General features: G+C 44.5%; 1 protein-coding gene across 2 annotated transcripts in view; it reads left to right on the plus strand.

Moving 5' to 3' along the window:
• Positions 1-17783, plus strand: part of RASGEF1A (RasGEF domain family member 1A) — a 461395-nt gene that overhangs the window by 420053 nt on the left and 23559 nt on the right. The window contains exon 1 of one of the 2 annotated variants that reach the window (XM_088463111.1): positions 6831-7087. The exons of the other annotated variant lie outside the window; for it this stretch is intronic. Within the exon in view, the coding sequence (XP_088319237.1) occupies positions 7070-7087 (18 nt within the window). The 5' untranslated portion in view covers positions 6831-7069. Of the gene's footprint in view, positions 1-6830; positions 7088-17783 lie in introns of those variants that run through there. 2 annotated transcript variants of the gene reach the window in all.

Here is a 17783-nt window from a genome sequence, read left to right on the forward strand (position 1 = left end):
TGTGTAGTTCCTACCCCTGGCATAACTCAAAAAATGCTTTATTCTCCATTTAAAGTGTGTGGGGCTGGGTTTACTTTTTTAAAAAGCTTTACTTTTTTGAATTACAGCCGTTTAATGGGGATGTAGTTATAATACCGACGTGCAGCATCCTGGCTGTAAAAATCCCGGTGCTGGAATGCCACTACCCAGCTAGAAAACCAGCACCGGAATACCGACAGGAGGTGACATCCCTGCGCTGGAATCCCGATAGCCAGGATGCCGAACGTAAGTATAGCGAGGCCGGTTAGGACCATAGTTGCCTACCTTTAATTTCTCCTCCACGGGGGATGTCTGGGGAGGAGAAGCAAGTGAGTTGCGACGGGGGCGGGGCTTGACGGTTCGTGTAATTAAGCCCCGTCCCTTCACTGCAAATTACCCCTATTGTCGCACATTTACATAGGGGGCAGGGCTAAATGGCACGATTAAATAAGAATTGCGTCATTAAGCCCCGCCCCCAACATGGGGAACCACGATCGCCGCAGAAATTCTCTCCATTCTGCCCAGTTCACTAGGAAGTGGGCAGAATGAGGGAAAAGTGCCTACTCCTCCGGGGGTTTAGGGGGTTACCCGAAAAATCGGGAGCCTCCCACGAAAACCGGGAGGGTAGGCATGTATGGGTTAGGACTTAGCCACGGGGGGGGTTAGGGTTAGGCTAGGGGAGGGGGAGGTTAGGGTTAGGTACCCCCGGGCAGGGCCATAACTAGGGTAGTGCGTCCAGTGCCATGGCACAGGGCACCGCAGGGCAGGGGGCACTGTTTGGCCCTGTAAATTTTCCAGTCTATTATCATTCTCACTTGTAACTTCCTCTGCTTTTATCCCCAGCATCTCCTGGCCTCCCCTATCTCTTCCCTGACCCTTCCCCAGGAGGCCCTTTTTCAGGTCCACTATCTTATGTCCCTATTTAAAAAATGGTGGGCGCCAATGCGCTCTCTGGCACAGGGCACCAAAAAGTCTACTTACGGCTCTGCCCCTGGGGATGGGTTAGGGTTAGGCACCACTGGGGGGGGGGGGTTAGGTTTAGGCAGTAAGGGGGGAGGGTTAGGTTTAGGCACCAAGGGGGGGGTTTGATTTAGGCACTAATGGGGAGGGTTAGGATAGGGTGGGGGGAGGGTTAGTGTTAGGATGTACAAACAGAGGGTTAGGGTTAGGAGCAGAAGGGATGTCGCTGTCAGTATATTGACAGCAGGCATCCCGACTGCCGGGATTTCATAACCATTCCGTTTAAAGTAGTTTTTTTTATATAATGAAATATAAAGCAATAAAACACAACACACACAAACGCACACAGATTGTGGTCTTGTGCCAACAGTATTTCCCAGAAGCCTAAACCAGATGTCGATTGGAATTGCCTTTGGTTTTGTGTCTACGCACACAACAATCACATGTACAGCAACACATGGATGTGTAGCTAGACATTTTTTAAGATTTTATTAGTGTGGCCTTCGCCAGCTACTAGCAAAATGTTAAAATATATATTCTGCCATTTGTGCATGTAATTTGCACTATCTTTGAAGGGCAAATCGCGTTAATATTTTTATAACAGGGCTGAGAAAATGAAAACCATTAATGACTCAGCTTTGGGGGAAAAGCATGTTTTTGTTGCCAACAATATGAGTCATTGTTCACTTCAAATTATCTTCAGCACACAGATCTCTGTGATGTTAGTTTAAATATTGGTGTGTAACACTTTCCTGATTTTTTTTTTATGTAAAGCTCTGTAACATTATTAACTATACATATAAATTAAGATTTTTCATATTTACTGAAGTTTGGAGAGATTAATGCTGGGTAGACACTAGACGATGTGTGTACCCAGCGACGGCAGATGCGATGGCACGATATATCGGGTGGTCCGTACACACTGCACTATCTGATGTAAAACCGCCCACCAATATACCGTTACCCCGTCGTATCCAGAGGTATGGTATCAGCCCCCGGATCTTCTGATATGCTGTGCATGCATAGCAGTTCAGAAGATGCGACAATCCACAAAGAGATATAATAGTAGATCATGCGCTCCCAGTGATAAGCAGCTTTCTTTTAAATGGGCAGGACCCTGGCCAGATATGGTTTAACGTTTGGTAGAGAAGCGCTTGTGCTGTGAATAATATAGGATAAAATGCGTAAACCAGCAATTGTGAAACATACAAACAAAACACTCAATACATATAATGTGAATGGATGTTTAAGCGCTTTTTGTGACAAATGAAAATGTCCTAAAAAGGTTTCCCCATTGAGACGTGGACGATGAATAACCAGGTAAGCGGGATGAACTGACCCTACCTTTCCCTGTATATGATCTTCTCCATCTGGGGCTGGTTATGAGGGCTGTATATGATCTTCTCAGCGCAGCGTCTTTCTGCAGTCTTCTGCCTGGTTGTGATCTGCCGACAAAGTCCTACGGGATGAAACACGTTGGTGTTTAGACCCCCATTTGACGTCACTATCCAGTGAGCGCGAATTACTCTCCATGAGAACGGCAGTTCACAACCGGGCAGAAGACTGCAGAAAGACGCTGCTCCGGCGAGCAGCTGTTATCACGAGCGGCAGACGGAATCTCCACACAGCTGAACACATTGCAGCCGCCTGGACACAGCCAGCCCCAGATGGAGAAGATCATATACAGGGAAAGGTAGGGTCAGTTCATCCCCCTTACCTGGTTATTCATCGCCCACGTCTCAATGGGGAAACCTTTTTAGGACATTTTCATTTGTCACAAAAAACGCTTAAACATCCATTCACATTATATGTATTGAGTGTTTTGTTTGTATGCTTCACTATTGCTGGTTTACGTTTTTTATCCTATATTATTCACAACACAAGCACTTCTCTACCAAACGTTGATCCACAAAGAGAGTGCTAGAGTGGAAATCAGCCCCAAGCCGACGCTTGGTTCATTAGGAAGCTACAATGCATGCAGTGTTATCTGGGGTTCAGCAGTCAGTGCAGAGCTTGAGCAAATGTGGGGGAGAGGTGGGCAAAAATCGCATCATAACTCCTAAAAAGACTACTGGCCATATGCTAAAAAGTGCTGCAGCTTTTCTGGACATCCTTAAGATCCATATCCGTTTCATCATCCCATGGCTTCACGTCAAGTAGGATGGAAGACTTTGCGATAAGTGTTCTGAGGAATATTTAGAGCCTCGGAAGGGCCACCTATGGTCCTTGTAATGGAAAGTAACTAAAACACATTTAAACTTCCCAGCAGATCATCATCTTGGAAGCCAATAGGAATGTTTGCTGTAATCCATGGGAAATGTCCTTCATTTGTAAACTAAGGGATCTTTTGGAGATTCTCAGGAAATGTTCTTATGTCTTTATTTTGTTATCCATGTGTGAGCAGATGACACCATCTGGACACTGAAAATAGAAGCATAGTCTGCTAGACACACCTTCTCATCCTTTCTGTGTTTGACATTAATTGTATGATATTGTATTAACCATGTGTTTATTTTATGCCCATTGTACAATTCTGACATGTTGCCAGGTGAGGGTGCGCACACATCTACAACTGTAAACATGAGTTTTGTTTGTGTACTGTTCATCCCTCTTTGCCGGTGCATCTATACAGTCAGTAGTCATCATACAGAGTCGCATACTGCTTTATAAAACAAATGAAATCTCTACTGATGAAAAAAATCAAATTAACAAAACTGTCAATGGTCCATTAAGTTCAATTGTCTACTTTTTTCACTAGAGATGCTGGGCCATTGGAATTAATTGGCCATTGACATGAATGAGAAAAATTCTGCACAATGCTGGTTAAGCTGCTCATGCCAGAATGTACTCCCATAGAGTTAAATGAATTTTTTGCATGTGCAATATCATGCTTTCACCACACAGAAAAAACCCAAGCAGCATGCATCAGAAATTCTATGCAAATATGAATACAAATGGATATGGAGACAGAATAGAATGGGTTTTATTTTAACATCCATCTGCATGCTTTGCATGTGCATTAAACGTTTAAGTAGGTAACAAGACTAAGGGGCCTATGTATCAAGCCATTTTTTTTAGATAAAATTATGCAGAAACTGCAGTTTCTGACTATGTACTAATAACACAATGCAGGAGATTTCACAGAAATCTCCGGCTAGTGCTAATTAGCGCTGCAGATCGCAGTCCCCATTATTATCAGTGGGGACTACGATCTGACCCCTATGTACTAAACTACAAAGCTTTTCAGAGTTTAGCACCGGCAGTTAACACCATCTTCAGATGGTGTAAACCACTGTAAGCCTATGGGGCCTCCAGATGCACGAGAGAGAGATCTATTGATCTCTCCCCTGCATCCCCCGGCCGGTCCCAGAATGCGCATGCGCAGTGTCAGTTTCCCTCGGGGGAAAATTCAAGCATCTGCGTAAAAAGTTGAGCATCTGCATACAAAGACGCAGCATTGCTCACAAACTAGTTGATCATCGGCCTTTTGAGTAACCCTATCAGTGCTCAGAATAATTGATGATGGAACTAAGGGCCTGATTCAGACCCACTCGCTTGGATGCATTCGCTCGTAGCCTGCCGATGTTTGAATTCTGCGCATACGTATAAGAGGCAGAGCGCGTGCGTGAACCAGTCCAAGCGATTGCAAAGTGATCGCCCCTTGTACACCGACGAATAGCTAGAATGAGTGACAGGACGAACCGTTTGTGGGTGGTGACAGGGGTTGGTCGAACGAAACGGGGGTGTGGTGGTGCGAACGCAGGCGTGTCTGTGCGTCTTAACGCCGTTTCAGAGGCGTGCATAATTAAGATGCAGCGACATAATACACGTTACATGGCTGAATTACACAGTGAAGCACTCGCAGTGCTTGCGGTAGGGTATGGTCAGCCAAAAGGGCTGCATCTGGTTCCGATGGTACTCGATGTTACCGATTGTTGCATACACTTCCTGGAGATGACATGTATCACAAAGGGAAAGTGGGCATCTTAAAAAAGGCTGGTGGGTGTCTATATACACACCGCGATTGCATGCCTAGGTATAGTAGGTGTGCTAATGTCTTGCTATGCGATCGCGGGATTTGCATACTTTGGCAGCTGACTGCTTCGAGCAAACGCATCCTAGCGAGTGGGTCTGAATCAGGCCCTAAGACGCCGGCACCAGTGACACTGTGTACAAAGAAGCAGTCACTGGATCCAACACTCATATATAACTGTTGCTATACGCCTGCGTTTTCCTAATCACCCCTCTGTTACTACCTACAATTGGCCCATAACTGTCAATCACTGTGCGTTTAAACACTCGCTGCGAGCAGCATCGGAGAGGAATCAGGATGCATGCGCCGTGCATCTTAGACATATGCGCTGTAACAAAAACATCGTCCATCTGCATAAATATCGGCATAGCGTACATCTCTAATTAGGATTCCCTTTGTGCTACATTTCTATAATACAGTACCACTGCACAGATGCATGTTAGCCTCTGCATTAAGGCTCTTGATGGAAATTAATCTGGTACATGAATTTTCTCTAAAGCTGGCCATCCACTATACAATTTTCTGTCAGATATCTGTCCAATCTGGCTGGTTGGAATGAAAACCTGGTAATGTATGGGAGCAAATGACAATCGTCCATTTGCTCACAAACACTGGAAAATAGGGTGCTCAGACAAATTGGTTAAAACACACAAATTTAACCAATTTGAACAAATTGGTTTTTCCTTTTTTCAGTGTTTAAAACCATATGATCGACTGTCATTTGCTCCCATACATTACCAGGTTTTCATTCCAACCAGCCAGATTGGACAGATATCTGGCAGAAATTTGTATACTGCACAGGTTCTCAACTCGGTCCTCAGGACCCCAAACAGTGCATGTTTTCCAGGTCTCCTCACAGCATCACAAGTGAAATAATAAACTCCACCTGTGGATCTTTTAAAATGTGTCAGTAAGTAATGAATACACCTGTGCACCTGCTGGGTGACCTGGAAAACATGAACTGTGTGGGTTCCTGAGGACCGAGTTTGAGAACCACTGGTATAGTGGATGGCCAGCTTAGCCAGAGGTTCACAAACACGGTCCTCAATGCTTCCCAACAGTTCAGGTTTTAGAGATATCCATGCTTGAGCACAGGTGTCTTAATTAGTACCTCAGTTAATTTGATTTAACCGCCTGTGTTCAACCATGGATATCTCTAAAATCTGAACTGTTGAAGTCTTGAGGACCATGTTTGGGAACCTCTGCTCTAAGGAGTCAGGTAAAGTAATTTTATAATTTAACCCACTCCTTATTAAACTTCTCACAGAACAGTTGTTCCCATATTCGGTCTTCAAGTCACCCTAAAGCTGGGTACCCACCTTACCTAAAATTCAGCGTCAGTTTATTTTGTGATCGTACCATTTTCCCCACGGATTGCATTATATGCCCATAGTAAACACCATATACTGCACTACTGCAGACAAATAAATTACATGTGACATAACATGGGGAGTGAAAATTGTAATTAAAAGAGTAGATATGAAAAATTATGTTAATTATAACATACATGAACGCACAGTAATAAATGTACTTTATATTATTCATGATGTGTGCATCCTCTGGTAGTGATACTAGAAACCAGTACGGACTCATTGTGGTCCTAATTTGTACACAATTAACCGAAGACATAACACTAGTCTCCCCGTCAGGAGCCCTGCTCTGCACTTGCAGCACCCGGTGAGGAGGAGGGGGCGGAGACATGATGGCAGGGTAACCTGTGTGTTACTGGCGTGTGTCTAGTCCTAATAAGGGGGGAGGCGGGGCTCTGGCGGGCAGACGGCAGCGCTGTGCTGCTACAAAAGCAACACGCTATACTTATTCCAGCTTCCATGCAAAGGCAACCGGCAGTGTACAGTGTGGCGCTGCGCTCTGAGAGGCAGGACAGCAGCTTTGCCGGTACAGGGAGGATAAGGCGGGGAGTACATCATCCGACCTCTTGGCTCATTAGGAAGCTGGCGGGAATGTTGCAGATAGCTCTGGGATATTGCTGACCGCTTAGCGGGGACTGCTGCTGACCTACATTATCTTACTCTTGGGAAAGAAGTGACTTTAGTGTGCATGGTGCCGAAAATGAGGGTAAGGAGCTGTTCCTCTGTCCCCTTTATGTGTGTGTATATGTATGTATATATGCGTGTGTGTATGTGTGTGTATATATATATATATATATATATATATATATAAATTTCCTACCAGCTATGTCTGTGCATTCATTCTGCAGAGTGGCGACGCTTTAGCTTACCCTGTGTTGTGGTGATCTTTATTCCCCTGTATTTGCCTGTGTGCACCTGTTCTGTACCCAGAAGTACACTTGCAGTCAGTTCCTTTGCACTCTACGTTATTTTGCATGGTGGTTGTATTACATGCAGCTATAGTTCTATAATTTCTACTTTGTGACCTGCATGTGACAAACGAGCTACCGTGCGTGTATAATGGCTACAGAAGTCTTTGGTGTACAGAGATCCCTGTGTGTGTCACTATTGTATATGGCCTGTCAGTGCGGACAAGCGTCTAACCTCAGCATTACTAGGCAAAGGCAGACGTTCTGTGCTGTTAGATCACCAGCTTCATGTACACAGCAGACGAGTTCAGGGGCAGCGCAGATCCCCATGGAATGCTCTTGTTTACTACTGGCCTTGTGGCTGACTTGAGATGACGATGATGTAAACTGCAGGTGCTGCCTCTTGCTTTGTTTCCCTAATAGACATGGATAGAATAAGGACCCTCCTGTCTTGTGTATTTCTACTTTGCTGCTGTTCTATACAGTACTAGTATTCCTCTCTACAGCTCAGGAAGCCATATGGGTCTCACTGATGCGATATGTTTGAATAAAAACTTCATCTTGCTTTTACCTAAAGCTACTGGCTTATGTCCTGTACATATACCATGCACCATGGTGATTCATTGAAGTGTGCAGGTCTTAAGAGCATAGACTAATCATTATGTACTGTAATTTCTAGTTGTTTTTTTTTTGTTTTTTTTTCCTCTAAAAGATCTGATAAGTATTTCCACTGAACAGTAGTTTCATATCACTGTTCAGTGGCTTTTATGCTGTTCAGATTGCGCTGTTAATCAAAGGTCAGGTACACTGTTAAGCTGGCCACACACTAGACCAACTTTCATCCAACTAGCCAACTAGCTGATTGGTTGGAATAAAAATCTGGTAACGTATGGGAGTAAATGATCAGCAATTTGCTCCTAAATCCCAGAAAACAGATGAAAATGGTCGTCAGACAAGTTTGAACAAATTGTTTAGATCAAACATTTAACTAACAGTTTTTGTCCATTTTCCAGGGTTTGGGGGCAAATTGCTGATTGTCATTTGCTTTCATACCTTCCCAGATTTTCATTCCAACCAATCAACTAGTTGGCTGGTTGGATGTAAGTTGGTCTAGTGTGTGGCCAGCTTTACATGCTTGGTGCACATTGGGCGGATTTCAATTGTTTCCAGCCCATATCGCGCCCGACGGAGCTATTACATTTTTGCTCCTGTCTGGCACGATCAGCTGCCAGCGCTACATTTCAGCTTGCAGCCCCAGGGGGATGAGAGCTGAAATGTGCGAAAAGTGACCTGTTTGGGCGCCAAAACATCACTTTTCACGGTCTCGCCCAGCACTTTGGTCGGGTTTAGCTGCTTTACGTGGCTAAACCTGACTTCTATGGGTGCGATCAGCGCGAAAAACGGCAGCAATTGAATAGCGGCCTGTGATCTCCTGTCACTTTAGACGGGAGATCCGGTCCGCGTAATCAATTGAATTCTGCCCAATGTGTAGTGTACAGCCAACTGGATGATCAGGTAATATGATGATCAGACTTCCCCTCTTAAACATGGTGGTTCAAGTGTATACAGAAAAGCAATAAATCTGATATCAAATCTTTTAAATCATCCATTGCTTGAAGGATTGCACAGTGTGTACGCTTAATATTAAGTGTTCTCGGATAAAGGGAAATTGGAATGGACATCACGTCGTTTTGGTATCGTTCTGATGTGTACCCGGCCTAAGCGCTGACCTAGGTCCATGTATTTGGCATTTCCTATAGAACAAGCCAAATATTCAATTGACAGCCTCTGAGTAATAGGAAATTTGTTTTAAGCCTGTGTTATCTTTAATCTTGTAAGGCTTATGTAATTTTTCTCGATTTAAAAATGTTCATTATTATAGGATCACTATTGTTTGTGTTAGACTCTATCTGGGTGGTGAAGACTGACCTTGCACGGTGTGCAAGAATTGCCTGTGCCTTTATGCTACACAACAAGTGGAGTGTGGGGGTGTAAAGGTATGCTTTCTGCAGCGCTCAGCTGTACAACTATGGTTTTAAAAGGAAGCTGGTCTGAACTCAAACAGAGCATTCTGAAGGTTTGGTTGTAGCCTGGCTTTCTCTATAAATTACAGTTCTGCTATGCAGATTGTAGGTTCTGTGCTGGGAGGGAGCATAGAATACTATTCTGCACACATTTATGGACCAGTAGCTGCAAGATTTGTAACCAACTTCTGCTTGGTCCTCCCACCATACTCTGACATCATACTGCTCCAGATTTTGGTCTGTGGCTGTGTAATGTACCACAGAGTCCCAGGATAAACAAACTGCCTTGGGCAGGTCCCGGAGAGAATTAACTCATAGGGCGGAATTCAATTGATTCCTACCCCCATCGCGCCTGACGGAGCTATTCAATCCTTGCTCCTGTCGGGCACGATCAGCTGACAGCGCTACATTTCAGCTCGCAGCCCCAGGGGGGTGAGAGCTGAAAAGTGACATGTTTGGGCACCCAAGATCACTTTTCGTGATCGCGCCCAGCACTTTGGTCGGATTTAGCTGCTTTTACGCGGCTAAACCCGACCACTTTGGGCGCGATCAGCACGATAATATGGAACAATTGAATAGCGGCCTGAACTCCTGTCACTTTAGACGGGAGATGCGGGCCACGAAAACAATCGAATTCCGCCCATAGGGTGTGATTCAAATTCATTGCAAATTAAACAGCATCGGGAAGGCGCTCCTGGAGCTAATAAATTCAGCGCGCCTTTAAGCCCAACAGCCGTATTCAATTTGATTCGCACCCATAATACTTTTTCGCCTCCCAGACTTTCCGCCTGTTTTGCAGGCGGAAAAGTATCGCGTGCCCGCATATTCAATTTGAAAGTACGTGGAAACGGGACCCGGCGAAACTGACACAAGCAGAAAGTCATGTCTGATTTGGGGAAATCAGCCTGGCAACCCCCTAAAAGATGCTCTGACATGGGGGTTAGCTCTGGTTACCCCCGATTTGGTTTGCTTAAGATATTTGGAGGGGTATTCAATATGGGAGCGAAAAGTCCGTGCTGGACTTTTCGCTCCACATTGGAGATTTTTCAGGGATAAAGTATCGGGCGCCTGCGATAAACTACAAAATTTTCCTGGAAAAAATTGTAGGACCCCCCCTAAAGTTGTAAAAACATGGGGGATCACTATGGGTACCCCCGTTTTAGCCTGCAAATGAAAGTCGGCGATTTAAATAGCCGCAGCAGGTGTTTTTTTTTTTTTTTTCCCCGACATTGAAGAAGTGATGTAGAAGAGCACTTAGGTTATTTTTTTCATTTTTTGTAAGTGGTCCCATCAAATTTAGGGTACATGAAAATGGGTACTAGCATATTTTTATGTCCCTAAAGTAAGTTGTTTTTTTTTTTTTTCTTTTATTCTGCAACTATGCACCTGCCGCTAATAACAACATATTCTAGAATACACCTGCCGCAAACTTGCAGAATAGCCCTGAACCAATTTCCCTATTTTTAAACACCTTTTTTCCCCATTTTTTTCACCCCAATTTTTATATTTTTTGGGGTGTCCCTATTTTTTTTTTTTTTTTTGAAAGCTTTTTAAAATGTCATTCCCAGAGGTGCAGGCTAATTTTTTTTTTTTTAAGCCTGCACCCCCTAAACCCCAATTCTGCACTTTTTTTCGCCACCTATTCAGTGGTAAAGTTATCTCCGTTTTTTTCAAAGACTTTTCGAACCTGTGAAAAGTCTTTGAAATTGAATACAGTGTAAAACTAAAACCTGCGATCATGACGTCATAGGTGCGATATTAACGCAAAAACAATGTTTTCCCTCCATATTGAATTCCCCTATTGGTGTTATTATTTAGCAGCTATTGAGCTAGTTTAAAGTTATGGTATAAGTGATGAATAGTGTTCAGGAGGTTTTTTTGCAGAAAATAACATCCCAGCAAATTTGGGGTACTTGAAAATGGGGGCCAGCATATTTTAAAGTTAAGTTTGAAAAATCCACCTGCCTCAAGCACCTGCAATGAAGAAAACACCTAGGGCATACTTTGGGACCCCCCTGGAGTGTAGTTCGCTAGTTTTTAATTTTGTCCCCCAATTATATTTTTTTGGCCCCAAATTGAAAGTGATTTTGGGGTGTTTAAGTTTTGTAAGAAAATTGATGCAGTTTACCTTTGGTGGACTTTCATTGCACCCCAATTCTGCACTTTTTTCCGCCCACTATTCATAGGCAAAAAATTTTCGCCTATTACATTGACTTTCCGCCTAGGTGGAAAGTCTTTAAAATTTAATATGGCAATACTTTTCCACTTGGCGCAATGACGTCACCGGTGAAACTTTTTCGCCGATTCTGGCTTTTTCGCTCCAAATTGAATACGAGCCTAAGAATTTCTTCTTGCAACCCTCCAGGCCGGGCATTTTATACCTCTTTTCCACCAAAAACCCAGGTCCGACCTGGGTTTTTGGACATGGTTCCAACCCTGGTCAGACCCATTTACACTGCACCTTTGATCTGGGTTACTCCCAGGTCAGCCCTGCTAAACCTGTGAGGTCATAAAAAGTGGGAGGTGAATGCTCCACAACCACCAATTCGCTCATTTTAGGCATGATCCAGGTCAGATAACCCGGGTTGCACCGTTTACACTGCACCATTTCCTGGGTCCAACCCTGGTAGCTACCTGGGTTGGATTGCAGGGTCACTTGACCCAGGTTATTTTTCAGGGACCCTTTTACACTGAGCTGCGACCCAGGTAGACCCAGCAAAAACCCAGGTTTTTGCTCTGGTGTAAAAGGGTATAAGTTGTTTCCCGCAACAAATTACCATGTTTAAGTTGTGAGAATGGGCATTCTCTGACATAAGAGCGCTGAATTGAATAGCTCCGGGAGCTCCTTCCCAGTGCTAGTCAACTTGTGTTGAATTGACTTGTGCCCATAGTTTGTAATAGAGCTTTATGCAACAAGCTTCAAAATGAACATCTCTAGCTATGTTTGAGTGCTTTCAATAATAAGATGATTGCTTGATTAGTTCAGGTCAGAGGTTCCCAAACTCTGTCCTCAAGGCATCCTAGTGGTCCAGCTTTTAAGGATATCAATGATTGAGCACAGATGTTTAAATGAAGACTGAGGTACTAAATAGGTCTTCTGTGTTCTAGGGGAGATGGCTAAGAGGGCTGTGCTTGATAAATTACAGAAGCAGATTGGTTTCTTCAGGGCCCTAGCCCAGTGCCGGCCACGCTCCTTGTCATGCCAAGGGGGATATAAGTATCAGCCAGATGTATGGACCGTGGGGCAGAGACTGTAACTCCCATCGGGTGTTGCGCTCTATTCAGCAGCACCACTTGCACACTCCTAGTTATGACCTTGGGTTGCTTTGGGCAACTTCCCCACTTTAACTCAATCCAAGGCATCATGTATTTTCCCCTCTGTGGGACTTACTCAGTTAGGTGTGAGATTACCAAATGTTGCATCTGCAGGGTTTTTCCCACAAGTGTGAGACTTGTGTGGAGTTTTGATGCTTTTGCTCTGGAGCCCTTTGGACCCCTCTCCCAATTACTATATAAGCAATTTAAAGTTTCTAATTGGCTTTATTAGTCCTTAAATACTCACCTTCTGCAGTACTGTCCTCCATCTCTTCACCAGTGTCAGACATTTTCCATGAACCGGGCACAGGACAGGTGCCGCTCACCCTGCCCCTGCTCCCCGCACACACTACCGCTCACCCTGCCCCTGCTCCCCGCACAGGACAGGTGCCGCTCACCCTGCCCCTGCTCCCTGCACACACTACCGCTCACCCTGCCCCTGCTCCCCGCACACACTACCGCTCACCCGGCCCCTGCTCCCCGCACACACTACCGCTCACCCGGCCCCTGCTCCCCGCACACACTACCGCTCACCCTGCTCCCCGCACACACTACCGCTCACCCTGCCCCTGCTCCCCGCACACACTACCGCTCACCCGGCCCCTGCTCCCCGCACACACTACCGCTCACCCGGCCCCTGCTCCCCGCACACACTACCGCTCACCCGGCCCCTGCTCCCCGCACACACTACCGCTCACCCGGCCCCTGCTCCCCGCACACACTACCGCTCACCCGGCCCCTGCTCCCCGCACACACTACCGCTCACCCGGCCCCTGCTCCCCGCACACACTACCGCTCACCCGGCCCCTGCTCCCCGCACACACTACCGCTCACCCGGCCCCTGCTCCCCGCACACACTACCGCTCACCCGGCCCCTGCTCCCCGCACACACTACCGCTCACCCGGCCCCTGCTCCCCGCACACACTACCGCTCACCCGGCCCCTGCTCCCCGCACACACTACCGCTCACCCGGCCCCTGCTCCCCGCACACACTACCGCTCACCCGGCCCCTGCTCCCCGCACACACTACCGCTCACCCGGCCCCTGCTCCCCGCACACACTACCGCTCACCCGGCCCCCGCTCCCCGCAGTGGGAAAAATAAAAAAATTCCCCTTCTGGGGGACTTTGCCTGCACAAAACTCTCTGCAGCTGATTTGTTAATTGGTTACTGTGGGTAACTGGAGCATGTATATTTATGATAATCCAAACTTTGTGAGGACCGCATAATTTTTTTGCGGGCTAAACCTCATGGCCAATTGTATATGCCCATGTGTGCAAAGTTTTTTTTTTTTTTTTTTTTTTCATATCTTTGGAAGAACAGATCTGTTACAGCTGCATGAAGGGTTAATTTTCCTGTATGTACCTTACTTCCGTAGTCTGGTGATGCTGTTTTTCTGGTTGCTTTGTTAGTCTTGATTTGGATGTAGTAGATTGTGTATTTAACACTTGGCAGACATGCAACATTCATTTGTTCTCTTCTGAACTCCTTAGCAGTTAGTTTGTTCCATCATAACTTCATTTGCTGCTGTTCTAGTGTAGCAGGTGTAACGTTCCTCCTCTGTCTGGCAAATGACTGCTTAACACTTAAATTTTACATAAGGGAATATCGTGGCATAGTTGCCTTATTGTGAGGTTGCTGTATAAAAGCTAGTTTAAGGTTTTGATACATCGATTAATTACCCAGTTTGCTAATTGTACTGTATTCATAAAATATTGTGGTGTAGTAATGCATATTTAATTAGTGGTTGGTATATCCTTTAAGGCTTCATTATGACCTATAGTATGTAACATTGATTTGTTTTACTGTAGGTGTGGGTTCTCCCCACATGATGCTGTCATTTTTTTTTTTTTCTTTTTTTTTTTCTGTAGACAGGGCAGATAACACTTTAAAACAAAAAAGAGTAATTTGCTTCCTGAAGCAACCTTGTCCTGAAAAGGGGGTTTCCACAATGCAAAAATGTACAACTGATGGTGATTGGATTACTTACAAAATAGCTCTAGAAGACTAATGGTGCATACACATGGTACAAGCAGTCAGCGATAACTATATCTGACTGATCTCCCTGCACCGTCCAGGTGTGCTGTATGATCAATATCGATCATCCAGCACACCACCAAGGACGGGCCAGCGACCCGCGATCAACTATTGATGGTCCCTATCTAACTGAATGATATTGACCAGCTTGGTCTGCATGCACGGCCGATGGTCAATATCGTTATCGTCCATACGTGCCCATGCATTACAGATTGAGGTTTGGAAGGCACAAAAAATTAACATTAATATCGTTATCTTACCATGTACGCACCATAACAGTTGGCCCACCGTTCCTGTGCAGTACATTATAGGATTTACAAAGCAATATAACATCTATTTTAAACCCACTAATAACCAATATAAACTTTCTGTCCATTGTTAATATTTTCTATACCTAAAATATGCACTTTAAAGGGAAATTTATGTTCGCATTGTGCTGTGTAAACTCAAACATTGTAATATTCAGAGGTGAAACTTATTTAGACACAGCAATAACAGATTTGGGCTACAACAATTCCAATAAAAGTGCAGGAGGATGCAAGCACTGTAGAATCAACCTACAGAAAACAATATTGTCAAGATATTCATATAACATCTTACACTTAAGGGGCTCCCATTATTGACATTAAGCTAGTCAAATAAACAATGTACAGATTATATAAAACTATTACCATGTAGTTATATTTTAATTTTTTGTTTTGATTAGTAATTTCCCACACATTGTTTCTGTGGATTCATGAGCCGAATTGAGAATTACTGTATGTATATTTATTTTATTTTTTTTCACACCTCTGGAGGCTGTGAGACAGATGTCACTGCCATGGCTTATGGGCGTCTCTAGGAGAACAATTGAATTGCTCTAATAGATGCCCATTTCTATAGACAGGTGGTACAATTGAATTGCCCCCTTAGTGACAGTCTGGTTCAAAATATTTTTTTTGCTTATGCCAGCTATGGTTAGCCCATAGTGAATGTACAAAATGTAATGCATCTTCCTGAAGTGCTCCATAAAAACATGTCAGTTACTGGTCAAGCGTACAAAAATGTATCAGAAAAAGCCATTTGCTTTTTGAATTTAATCCATAATGATTGCACATACAAAGTATAGTATTGCATATTCAGTGGTAGAACAATTGAAGGCTATTAAATGTGTTTCTGTGCTTTATTTCAATACTTTATAGCTTAATCTTGGTTTGTAATAGAACAAATATATTAAGGAAATGCCACTGGTTGACCCAAATTAAGCTGTACCAGTGGCGTATTTTATAATGGGTGCAGTGTGCACGGGGCACATGGTTCTCCAGGTCCAGGGGGCCCCGCACGCACACCCTGCACCCATATTTTAAACTCCCCTGTCTGTGGTCGGGTGTTGGCGCTGCTCAGAACTCCGGAAAATGGCCACCGCGGCCTTTTTTCCAGTGTTCTTCGCAAGCGCAGTAGACTCCGGGGACACTAGTGCCCAGAGTCTACTACACATGCACAGAACGCTGGAAAATGGCCGCCGTGGACATTTTTCTGGCATTCTGCGTATGCACAGTAGACTCCAGGCACACTCGTGCTCGGAGTCTACTAATGCTCATGTGGCTGGCCAGCCACGTCAGTCAGCGGCCGCCCACTGGGGAGAGAGGAGGGGGCCCCACACGGTGAGTGCACACAGGCCCCCTCCTCTCAAGACTCCCCGGAGTTGTACTGTCTTATTTAGAACTGGTACATGACATACCCTCGAATATCTCATATTGTACACCTGAGAATGTGATTTATTTGTTAAACCTATTGGTTAACCTAAGCCAAAGCATACTATAATGTCTTTTCAGCAAAATTTGTAAATTTGAATTTGGGACCTAAAACTTTCCATTATTGAAATGATTTGCAAGTTCACACAGGGCTGGTGAGACCTGGGGATGCCCTTTCCCTGCTACTTACCTTCTGAAGGTGGAATGTGGGGGCAGCACTTGTAGTATGGTGCTTGGCTGTGACATCATAGCAACGCCCCATACTGTCAGCATAACACTGACATGGAGGAGCTGTAACCAGCACATGGAAGACATACTATTGGCTGCTGCTTTCACATTTGTGGTCAGTGCTATGGGAACGTTAACATTGGATGGGTGACGTTATGTCACTCTAGGGTGGCACCCACAAAACTGAATAGCATTGTCCAAAAAGAAAGCTTGATGGCTTTACCCTGAAGGATAACAAATGGCTGGCTTTTTTTTTTTTTTTTTTTTTGTGAATTAGTAATTGCAGTAGACCGGTCAGTGTGGTTTGGGGGGGCTTTATTCTTCTTGACTTGTATGTTGCATGTGTTATTTCATGACTTGGAAAAAACCCCAAATGTCTTTGTAGCAATGCATAGCTGGGGTCATTTGCATACTTTTAGGACTCTGTGCAGAGCTCCTTCTGCTGGATGGGCCTGATTTTTGTTCTAATGCAAATACTTGGACAACACTGTTCTGGGTCCAATTTACCACCCACCACACTTATTCTTTCAGATGTCACTACAAACCTAGCTATGTTTTGCTGTAGTACAGTTGCACAGAGCTTTCAGTGAACATTTGCTCATTGAAATGGAGCATATTTGCAGTAATCCCACCTGGCGCCAGCTAGCTGTCATGCAAACAGCATTACTGTGACAAGAACTTTGATGTGGGTTTGAGAGTAGGAATGATCTGGATGTTAAAACAAAGAATGCCAATATACTAGGAATCCTAGGAATGGAGTCATTGCACATTCATTAGTTACACACTTGCTCATTTTATGGATTTTTTATTTTTTTTTTATTTTGGAGCATGTTACTTTGCAAATTTACATTTCTGTAAAATGCCATCTGTGAAACAATGTGGTTAAATATGAGTGTATATATTGTAAAATAATTGTGATCCTAGAATATATTCAGTCCCTTCCCAATTTATCTGGATCTGATCTTTATAATTGTTGTCTTTGCCTGTTTTTCAGGTGATCTGTACCCTGTTTTATTGTGTTCCTGGCATATTTAATTCCAAGGGCGGAATTCAATTGTTTCCTGCCCCCATTGCGCCCGACGGAGCTATTTAATTGTTGCTCCTGTCGGGTGCGATCAGCCATCAGCGCTCTATTTCACCTTTCAGCCCCAGAGGGG

The sequence above is a fragment of the Taudactylus pleione genome, unplaced genomic scaffold (genome assembly GCF_031769625.1).
Source record: "Taudactylus pleione unplaced genomic scaffold, aTauple2 ptg001314l, whole genome shotgun sequence".
Lineage (NCBI taxonomy): Eukaryota > Metazoa > Chordata > Amphibia > Anura > Myobatrachidae > Taudactylus > Taudactylus pleione.